The following is an 11229-nucleotide window of genomic DNA, read 5'->3' on the forward strand; positions in this document are numbered from 1 at the left end:
ACACACACACACACACACACACACACACACACACACACACACACACACACACACACACACACACACACACACACACACACACACACACACACACACACACACACACACACACACACACACACACACACACACACACGCACGCACGCACGCACGCACACACACACACACACACATATATATATATATATATATATATATATATATATATATATATATATATATAAGCAGATCAATTAAGGGGAAATGAGGGTGCTCATTATAATACATGAAGGAAAGGAGCCAACAGTCGGCGAGGCCAAGGAAAAGCATTGGGGATGGTACTTTGTCTTTTTTTTAATTTTTAATTGGATAATCACAGAAATTAGTAATGTAGTCTGTTTAGGGAAATGATAATTAAGCACAAAGTGGAAGAAAAAACAACGTGCCGATGGTGGGAACCGAACCCACGACCTCCGAATATCGCGTCCGGTGCTGGTGGCGCTGGTGAACACTCACAAGGTTCATATACAGACAACATAAATACCCAAGAAAGTAGCAGGGGGGACAGCGGCCGATGTAGCTCAGCTGGAAGAGCACCGCGGACGCGATATTCGGAGGTAGTGGGTTCGGTTGCCACCATCGGCACGTTGTTTTTTCTTCTACTTTGTGTTTAATTATCTTTCCCCTAAACAGACTGCATTACTAATTTCTGTGATTATCCAATAAAAATTAAAAAAAAAGACAAAGTACCATCCCCAATGCTTTCCTTGGCCTCGCCGACTATTGACTTCTTTCCTTCATATATATATATATATATATATATATATATATATATGTGTGTGTGTGTGTGTGTGTGTGTGTGTGTGTGTGTGTGTGTGTGTGTGTGTGTGTGTGTGTGTGTGTGTGTGTGTGTGTGTGTGTGTGTGTGTGTGTGTGTGTGTGTGTGTGTGTGTGTGTGTGTGTGTGTGTGTGTGTGTGTGTGTGTGTGTGTGTGTGTGTGTGTGTGTGTGTGTGTGTGTGTGTGTGTGTGTGTGTGTGTGTGTGTGTGTGTGTGTGTGTGTGTGTGTGTGTGTGTGTGTGTGTGTGTGTGTGTGTGTGTGTGTGTGTGTGTGTGTGTGTGTGTGTGTGTGTGTGTGTGTGTGTGTGTGTGTGTGTGTGTGTGTGTGTGTGTGTGTGTGTGTGTGTGTGTGTGTGTGTGTGTGTGTGTGTGTGTCGCACGTACCGTTACTGCCCTTTCCTCTTTCTTGCGGACTCGCTGTTAGTCTTTCCGCGATAGAGGCGAGTTCACCTTGGAGTTTCCAGCTTTTGTGTTCAGTGTATGCGGTTTACAAAACGTAGTTCTGGAAGCGATTTTTGGTGCTAAGTTTAAACTGACATTCATACTTCCGTCAGTAAAGTGCCCTTAGTAGCTTAACCTCCACTGCGAACCCATATATACATAACATAGTTCTGGAAGCGATTTTTGGTGCTAAGTTTAAACTGGCATCCATACTTCCGTCAGTAAAGTGCCCTTCGTAGCTTATCCTCTAGTGCGAACCCTCATATTTAGGCGATGAAGACGAACAGTAACACCATCGGGACGGTTGTTGCAGCACTGATTGTTCTAACCTTGTAACAAAAGTCTTTCAAAGTAATGTGTGATATTTAACGTCCCGGGTCGACATATAGCGTACAGAGGGACGCCGTGGCCTGTAGGGGACAACTCCGTTACGTGTCTCCGTTACAGCGCAATCCAACAAAAGAGAAACATCTAGTTTCTTTTCAAGAGGCAAAACTTCTTTTAAAGATGTCGAATTACTGATTCGATAAAACATTTTTAAATACACACGCCGACCAGATCTGGCGTGCTGAGGGAGTAGTCGTTGGTGGTGGCTACGTGATCGGGCGATTACCCCCTGCCGCCCTGGATAATTTCTCACGCCCATGGAGGAAGGAAAGTTGTTTCCTTCCTCCATGCGTACGCCATTCGCAGCGCAACGCTTCTCGGAGCACACGGCGCGCAGACAGGGGCGCCCGCTCGCGCCCAACCTGGGCACTGAGGCTCCCCCAGGTGGGACCGTTATCGGACTTAGCCGGATGCCCGGCATGCAGCGAGCAAGGTCCGACGCTCAGTGACGGCGTTGTTTGCGCTAACGTCGCCTAAAGAAAACCAATAAAAACCGGCGACGAGGAGAAGGAGGGAGAGAAGAGTTCCAAAGGTCTTAGTCGGCAGAGACTCGACCGTTGCAGCGGCCCCGCCTCAGGTCCGCGATAACGCTTCGTCGCGCTGGGTCTCTTGCGGAGATTCTTGACAGCCTCAGAATTCTTTCGGTCGCTGAGACCTACGAAATCGAGCAAAACTTCCGACAGCCTACTGAGGTACCATCACGACCAGCTCACCCAGTAAAGTGCGTTAGGAAGATTATCGGATTCTCATCGGAGTGGTAGTGTCTCGCCATGGATCTGCTTCTACTGAGTGCGCTTCTTGGTAAGTTGTGTTCTGGCGTGAGGATGACGCCCTAGGTTAGTGTTCGGCGCCATTGTTACCGTTCGTTGGATGATTGAGGCGACAGCTGCATAGCATTGTATTGCTACATTTGTTGCGTAGAAACGTCGGTTACAGCCGCCAGTAGGAAGTTGGTCGTCTATAGCCGAGGGATCGACCGGATAACAAAGCATTCTCAGTTTGGGGACGAACAGGGCATATCGTATTTTACTACTGTTACCTAAGATAATAAAAATTGTGTATACCATAGAAATAAAACAAAGAACAAGATATCCTGATTTTTTTTTTCACTCAAAGCACCAGTAGACGAGAGCTGTCCGCGTACCCTGTGTCCTGGTTATATTTGGCATCTGTGTATGTTTAAAAGCGCTTATAATATTGGGATCCGTGTGTATGTGCAGAAGACGGACCGCCACAGCTTTGCCTCGCTAATGATACGCTTCGGAATTCGTACTGCGTACAATTTGTCGATAACAAGGCTGTGGCGAATCTCTATCTTTACAGCGAGCCAGATCATGTTTTCATCGTTAAGATTCAAAAGCTTATTCTTCGATGAACTCTGCAATCTTCTCTTTTTTGTTCACGAGAAAAAAAAAAAATTCTGAAAAAGAAGCACACAGAATATGGCGGAGGCATTTACTCACAACAACAGAGATAAGGGTTCAGGCGCGTATATGCATCGCCTTTTGCAGTGTGAGTCACGCTTCCTCCGGCGTGGTTACAGTGTTCTGCAGGATTCCCTTCTCTTCCTTTTCAGGCTTCATTGCCGTCGTCTCTGAAGTCTCTGCTCAAGGGGCCGGAGGTTACGATTTCAACGCCCAGAGTGAAGGGCAGCTAATCGGTGAGTTTCAATACCTTGATTTGTACTGATGATACTCCTATTTTTGTTTGTCTCATACCGTCCTCACATATTTTTTTTTAATTTACCTGAACCACATTATAGGCCTCATTAAGGTAACTCAATGCAGATGGGGAAAGAAACGTAGATTTTCTGGCTGTCTGCTCTGAAACTGTAAATAGTAGCCGTGGGCAGATGATAGATACGTACCCAGAAACTCTGAACAAGCGCTGTGCTTAGATGAGAAGTTGTTTATGAACACAATTTTCTTTCCATTTTATAGGACTGCACCATAAAAGTTAATATACCAGCAGCTCCTCGCTCGAGACGGCTCGAGTTTTCCGTTATTTATTGTCAAACACGGACCCCATTAGTTTCCTACAGTAGTCTTAACTGCTCGGCGCGAACGCGAGACCAAATTTAAAAGCGAGATTTTGCTGCGCATGCGACAATTACGCTCTTTTCACCAACGCGTTCGTAACAATAAATTACATATAGTCTATGCTAGTGCATTAAATATTTCCCTTGTAATTGTCAAAAACTCTCCCCATTAGCTTTCTGTGGCAGTCTTAATGCCCGCGTGGAGGGGGGAAGAGGGGGGGGAGCAGTCTGCCAGCCTATATTTCAAGTGGACTTTCCTTCATCTTGGCAGCGCGGCCTAGACAAACTAAGACAAGTCCAGTTTTCGGAACGTTGGCTAGCGGACTGAGGTTCCTCCTTAAACCTGATTAGCCCGCCGCGATAATGCAGCGGTTAGAGCGCTGTGCTGCTGTGACCAAGGATGTGAAATCGAATCCCGGTCGCGGCAGCCGCTTTTCGATGGAGGCGAAAAGCAAGGCGCCCTTCTGCTGAACCCCAGGTGCACGTTGCTGAACCGCAGGTGGTCGAAATTTTCACAGCCCTCCACTATAGCGTCTCTCATAGCCTGAGTCGCTTTGGGACGTTAAACCCCATAAGCCAAATTAGTGGTGGTGGTGAAAAACTTTATTTGGTGGAGCAGCGAAATATTTGTTACAAGGGCTGGGCCGGCTCCTGATCACGGGTGGTGGCCAGCAGGCACGTGCCTGACGGCGACCGCTTCAGCCCAGTCGACCAGCCACCTTTGTGAGACCAGATCTGAGCTGGAGACCGCGCTATCCCAACCCTCCTTGTCGGTAAGGCCCCGTTTGGCCGGTGTTTGAAACCCTTGGCATATGAACATATGTTCGGATATAGCTCTCGAGGTCCCGCAAAGGGAACATTCGGGTTGATTACCAGACGAGGAGAAAAGTGCCAGCAATGCCGAGGTGGGGAAGATGCGGGCTTGAAGTTTTCTCCATGTTATTTGCTTTGGTTTAGTTAGGGAGGGGTGCGGTGGAGGGTAGTGAAATCTTTCAGAGCGGTAGTGTAGTGTAACGTCGTTGTACGTGGTCAGCCGATCTCTAGCGCTGCCTAGGTCCTCGGTATATTTTGCTAGGTCGACGTATGCTCGAGCAGCAGAATGGACCGCTTCGTTACCGGGGTTGCCTGAATGGGCTGATACACAGACAAGTTCTATGGGTTGGGGTGGTTTAAAGTCGGTAGTTGGAGTTTGTGAAAAGCAATATGTAGCTGTATTCGGGCGAAATTTTGTATGGCAGTTTTAGAATCGCTTAGGATAATGGTGGCAGTGGAAGAGACTATCGCGATGGCTATAGCGGATTCTTCCGCTTCTGTTCGGGCAGTGATAGAGTCTGATGTGATATGTTCGAAGCGGCTGGATACCGCGAATATCGCATAGGCTGAGCGGTGTGGATATTCTGTGGCGTGCACGTAAACCGTGTCGGGTCCGTTCGCATGTGTTTTACCGCATTGCCTAGTCGTGTCCCTCTACATTCATATTAGGACGTGAAAGACACGGCCTCCATTCCTACCTGGATGCGCTCCTATGCAGAAGAGAATACACATCGCGACGGTCAATACTAGTGCAACATATACCGAGTGTTCACCTCCTCCCTCTTCCGCCAGATGAGCGACTTAAGACTGAGATAAGTTACGCATCCTGCTCTTGTTTACAATTTACGATTTGTGAAACGCAACACACACGAGTTCACAAACGAATATTTTACGCTTGGAAATTGCTGTTGTTGTTGCGCCCACGGAAATTGTTGTTGTTGTGCCCTCAGGTAATGGCACATACCCACGAGGGTGATTGGCCACACATAAATCCAGTAGAAACGGAGTTATGCTATTAGCTATGTGATTTAAAAAATATATAATACATATACATATGCAATACGACTGAAAAAGGCCCTACTGATCAGAAAACAAAAAGGGATAATTTCAATTCAACAAGAACCTGAATAGGAGAAGTAGCGGAATCGGCATACCTAGCAGGGAATCCGACCAGAGGCGTTTACAAATTTGTGTACCGCTGAGCGAACTGTCCCGCTACTGAAGCCTCGCAAACGAAAGTAAATTTGTAAGTCAAGGATAAATTTTTGCAAGGAATTTCAAAGAAGAGTTTCCAGAGAGAGGCGAAACGGCGACAGGTCATGAAAAAATACTCCAACGTCTCAGGTTCATTGCAGTATGAACACATGGCTGAAGGAGAACAACCCGATCTATGAAGATAAAAATTAAGGGGAGGACTCCTACATCTGAAATTTGTTAGCCACACCTCGCACTGACGGGAAAGACACTGACCAGAATTCCGTTTATATTTCAAATGTCGGAAGTCGTCAAAGATAAAAAGGCCGAATTTGAAGATTTCATCCAAAGAAATTGTTTGAATCGCGCCGCCACCCATAAAGAGGAGTGTGGAATTAATGACAGGATAGGGCCATTCAAAGAAGCGGACGCAAGAAAGTCCGCGGATTCGTTCATTAAAATTCCGCAATGGCCGGGGACCCACACAAGTCTAATTTCGCGGATATGAGACGGCGCAAGGTCATAAAACTGGCGACACAAAGAAGATGCAGTTGAAGAAGTCAAGGCAGTAAAAACTGAAATAGCGTCCGTCACTACAATAACGTTGCACTGATCTAAACAAACTATCCGGATGGCTAAAACAATAGCTAAAAATTCCGCAATAAGTATGAGGGTATAATCAGGAAGGCGGAGTGAAGAAGCCCAATGAAGTTGAGATGAAAAAATCCCTACTCCCACTTTTTTCTCGCGCTGAGCAGCATCAGTGGCAATCACAACGTATGAATGAAAATATTGCAAGCGGTCATTCAAAATGAAAACCAAGGTAGACACTGGAAAGGAATTGGCATGATTGAGATAAATGTCATCATGGACCAAATTAACTTGAGGTATACTAGAACTGGCTTGTGAAAGAGAGCACACATCTATTGTCAACGGAGTTAACAGCGACTGCACATGTACAACCTGCGGTCTTTGATAGGGAGACCAATATGCGTACGAAAAAATAAATTAGGTGAAATAATGAAAATCGAATGTGAACACGATGGGAAAGATTCGTATAATTTTAGAAAGGGCTGCACCGTAATTTGCTGAAAACGGGAATCCAAAGTAAGTACCCAAACCTCAGAGTACAAGACATTTAATGCCACAAAACTATAGGAAGGCCCAGGCAAAGCCGCAATATTTGCCGTTCAATCAAGAAAAGTGGTCGAAGTTTATAAGCAGCGCAGCCTGCAAACAAGACGCAGCCGAATTATAGATCATAATAAGGGCAGACCTCATTCCATATCTCCTCTGGCTGATGCAAAGCAGTAGACCTAAGGCACGCTCCCCTTTGCGCTTATTATGTTCAATATGAGGATTCCAGCTCATTGAAGAATCATAGAAAACGCCCAAGTACTTAAGAGTAGAAACCTGAACTAAACGCTCTTGATGGTGCGAAAGAGAAATAGAAACAGGTTGATTGACCGAAAAGACTAGAATGAAGCATTTAATGACATTTAGAGAAAACGAAATATTATCTAACCAGGATTCAAGAGCATTTAGGTAATTCTGTAAGGTATAAGGTATGCATATCTGTGGGTGAAGAAAAGAAGGCAATATCATCTGCATAGACGTATAGGTGAACATCGCCTCGCAAAGGTATTGAAGAAAAGACAATATTGAACAAAAGATGGGGCAGGGCCGAACCTTAAGGAATGCCTTTAGATTGAGAAAATGTGCGAGATGAAAGACCACCCTGATAACAGTAAAAAAATCTTCCTGATAAAAATTTTTGTATCCAGGCGACTATGCAGTTCGGAATTTGACAATTTATCAAATGAGAAATTAGTAGTCTGTGACCAACGCTGTCGTAAGCTTTTGAAATGTCTGAAGTTACTAGAACAGAAATTTAACGAGACAGACTAGCCAAACGAATTCCGCTCTCCTGGTCAATGTGAGCAGACCATATTGAGCATTCTGGACGGAAGCGAATCTATCTGGAAGAAAGAATTTTATTTCTTGAAATGAACCGAGACAATCGCGAATGAATTATGCACTCTATTGCTTTCACCAGAATAGAAGTTAAAAGAAATCGGTCTGATATTGTCAATGACATAGCCAAGGCTTTGATTATTTAGTAGTAGAACTACTTTGGCGAGCTTCAAGGAGCTAGGTATCCAGGAGTACTTCAGCGAACACTTAACAATAGTTAATAATTTCTGCGAAGAAATCTGGAATAGGATTTCTAGCATACCAGCAGTAATACCATCAGGACCTGGAGCTGAAGCTGTTGTTTTTGAAATTACAGTGGCTAATTCTGACATAGTCACTTCGGAAAAATTTGTCGCAGCGACCGGGAATGCGAGCGGCCTTGGACATGGAGACGAAAAGCGAATTTCTAAACCGCGACCAACAGTATCCAACAAATCAGCCGCCTCGCTAGGGATCAGCACCACAGATGAAGGCCAAACTACTTGCTGCGGAGATTTAGCACGGCGCAGGAAACGAAATAGTGCACTCCGGTGCTTATTATCAGATAAAAAGGAATGTAAATCAGACTTATGTTTTTGTTTGGCTGATGACACAGCACGTTTAAAAAGGGCAGCATGAAACTTGTACTGTAACCAATTAGAGGGAGACTGATTATGACGCAGACTCTTCCGTACAGATTTTCGGCACCGATAAGCACGAGTGCAGTCGGATATCCACCAAGAGGACTTTGAGGGCTGACTAGATGAGGCAACAGAAAATTCAGCCAATTCAATCGCATCGCGCAGCCATAACACCACAGACGCCGTCCGTGAATGAGCGTCAGGAGGGAAAATTTACGAAAGAGAAGATCGAAGAGCGGTTTCGTATTTCCCGTAATTTAAAAAGCGCCTCTGGCGAGCTCCGCAGTCAGATTTTGAAAGGAGTAAATTATAGGTAATAGGAAGATGATCACTGCTGGTTCCGCTGTCTACGGTCGCCCACGATGATATAAGAAGACCCGCATCTGAAAAAGTAAGATCCAGAGCTGAGGAGCACCGTTCCCGCAGGAAGGTGATATTCCCAGAAATGTGACAATAGAGGCCATTGTTCTTAATCCAATTCCAGAATTTCCGCCCACAATAATCAGTTTTCAGACCCCAAGAAATATGATGCGAATTGAAATCACCTGCTAATAGAAGGTTTTGAGAACAAAGAGTTAACAAAGAATCCAGCTGTGAAGTGCAATGAACGCCATTTGGGAAGTACGCATTGTCCAAAGTGAAAGGGGTACAACCGGGTAGCATAAACTCCAAACCAATAATTTCACAATCTTAACAAATTAATTCAAATGAAACTGAAACATTATGATATAATTTAGACGAAACTAAAACCACTAACCCACCTCCCGTGCCTGGGCGATCTAATCTAAACGCGCGAAAGTTATTAAGAGAAAACCTTTTTTTATATGAAAGCCAGGACTTCTGAAGTGAAATAATATCAGGAAAAACTTTTAAGTACTAAGCGGAGGAGATCATCAAAACCAGAATTAACTGAGCGGCAGTTCCATTGCAAACTTTTTACACAACCTATGTTGAATCAAAGATGCACTCTACAGCAGACATCAGCACATCATGTGTCTGCTGGGGCTCACTTTCAGGGTTTATCTTGGGTCGAGATTTAGTGCGCTGATTCGGGAGATTTTGAACTGGGGAGCTACAGCGCTTACTGCATGCTCCAGCGATTCTTGAAGTAGAAGCAGCGGATATTAGAGATTGGTTTGGTTTGTGGGGTTTAACGTCCCAAAGCGACTCAGGCTATGAGAGACGCCGGAGTGGAGGACTCCGAAAATTTCGACCACCTGGGATTCTTCAACGTGCACTGACAACGCACAGTACACTGGCGCCTTGCTTTTCACCTCCAACGAAAAGCGGCCGCCGAGGCCGGGATTCGATCCCGCGTCCTTGGGAAAAGTAGTCGAGGGAAATTAGAGAGCCAGCTGCCTTAGAATTGATTACATGAGTTGTAGCAGAGGCTTTTTTGTTGGGAAGCGCATTCATGTTGGAGACCACGGGCATAGCAAGGACTACAGAGGCACCGGTTGCCAGAGTTTGGAAAAAACGTCTCCGTCCTTGCCGCAGGCATCTGAGAAAAGGTCTCCGCAAAAGAAGCAGAGAAGCGCTGCATTACAACCGGTATAGACTTTTCAATGGCAGAGGTCACAGCAGAAGAAACAGTAGGTTCTAGAGAAGCTGACTGACGCGCAGTCACAGCAGCAAAACCCGAGTTGCGATCCTTTAATATTGCCGCAGCCTCCACACGGAAACGCACAGATCGATTCTCGTGCCCATGACTTCTTCGTTCTCTTCTGAGTGCGTATGGCAAATGATAGATGAACACAAATTAATCGTGTAGCAAGTCCTTTCAGGATATTAAATGGAGTCCCCGATGCCCCATCTTTTTGTTGTTGTTGTCGTTTGCTGTTGTTCTTGCTAGTGCAGCACATGGTTATGCCGATTAATCAGTACAGCACACCTTGAAACTGCTAGCCTTTTTATGCAGCGTGTAAATGCATTGTTGCCCGACGCAGTTACACTAAACACGAAAATTCATAAGCAGACGCGACAGTAAGGATGCCATAGAGAGCATGGCACACAGAACGAGATTACGCAATGCTACGAAAACAGCTGGTTGTGGGAATCCAAGTTGGTAGCGTAGTGCTTGCTCCTGCTAATAGTGCTTACACTTTCGTTTTTTTATGACCCGTGCAGGCCAGCTGTCACCGCTGCAAGTGGCCGGGATATCGATGGTGGTCGTCGCCTGCCTCGGAGCCACGGTCGTGTCCATGTTCTTTTGCTACTACGTCTACAAAAAGAACAAGGAAAACCTCGCCTTGCCCCGATACTGAGTCGCTGGCTGAGAGGGCATCCTTACGTGTACATAGCCTAAAAAAAGCATCTACCATCTTATGCGCTAATCACCCGCGAACCGCCGAGCTCTCTCTCTCTCTCTCTCTCTCTCTCTCTCTCTCTCTCTCTCTCTCTCTCTCTCCTTCTTTCACCCATACCAGACACGCAAAGAATAAGTTGACTTGAAAATAAATTTTCATTTATCTCTTTTTACTTTCGAGTGCGTGTTGATCTTGAAGTGAGAGTAGAACACTTTCTAAGCACACGGCACAAGGATATGTTGATCTGTTTTATATGCGGCCCAGAAGTAACGTTCGTCACACGCGCGAAAGCATTTTTATGCGCATCTTCAGTCAATGCTTAACTACCTTTAAAATTACCAACGATCATCAGCCTTACGTAGTCTATATCATACGACAACGTTGTGGTCTTTTTGAGCCATAATGCCATACACGACGAACGCTGCCGCGTATACAAAAAGTCCAACACGTATACTTAAAAGAAAGCAAGCAAGCAAAGTTTTGACGTCTACTGGAGAGGTATTTGGGAGAAGTCTACCGCACACTGTACGTAGATAGTGATGATAGTGCCATCAATATAGTCAAATTTGAGTACAGCTTTCTGAACGTTAAATTTTGTCCAGTGAGTGCCGCCAGTAGTTCTCATAAATTCGTCCTGAA

General features: G+C 45.3%; 1 protein-coding gene across 1 annotated transcript; it reads left to right on the forward strand.

The window, feature by feature from the left end:
- Positions 1 to 2112: 2112 nt before the first annotated feature.
- On the forward strand, positions 2113 to 10762 carry LOC146207564 (uncharacterized). Its single transcript, XM_084588577.1, has 3 exons — positions 2113 to 2446; positions 3222 to 3305; positions 10412 to 10762. Exons 1-3 carry the CDS (start codon positions 2416 to 2418, stop codon positions 10546 to 10548), a joined length of 252 nt encoding a protein of 83 aa, XP_084444703.1. The 5' UTR covers positions 2113 to 2415; the 3' UTR covers positions 10549 to 10762.
- The last annotated feature ends 467 nt before the right edge of the window (positions 10763 to 11229 follow it).

Source organism: Amblyomma maculatum, chromosome 1, assembly GCF_055883805.1.
Source record: "Amblyomma maculatum isolate TAMU_Amacu chromosome 1, ASM5588380v1, whole genome shotgun sequence".
NCBI lineage: Eukaryota > Metazoa > Arthropoda > Arachnida > Ixodida > Ixodidae > Amblyomma > Amblyomma maculatum.

Bases quoted from the DNA above. Each gene is read 5' to 3' on its own strand.
- LOC146207564 (XM_084588577.1), top strand. From the start codon at position 2,416: ATGGATCTGCTTCTACTGAGTGCGCTTCTTG. The intron at 2,447-3,221 runs GTAAGTTGTGTT...CTTCCTTTTCAG, and splicing joins TCTACTGAGTGCGCTTCTTG to GCTTCATTGCCGTCGTCTCT. The intron at 3,306-10,411 runs GTGAGTTTCAAT...TGACCCGTGCAG, and splicing joins GAGTGAAGGGCAGCTAATCG to GCCAGCTGTCACCGCTGCAA.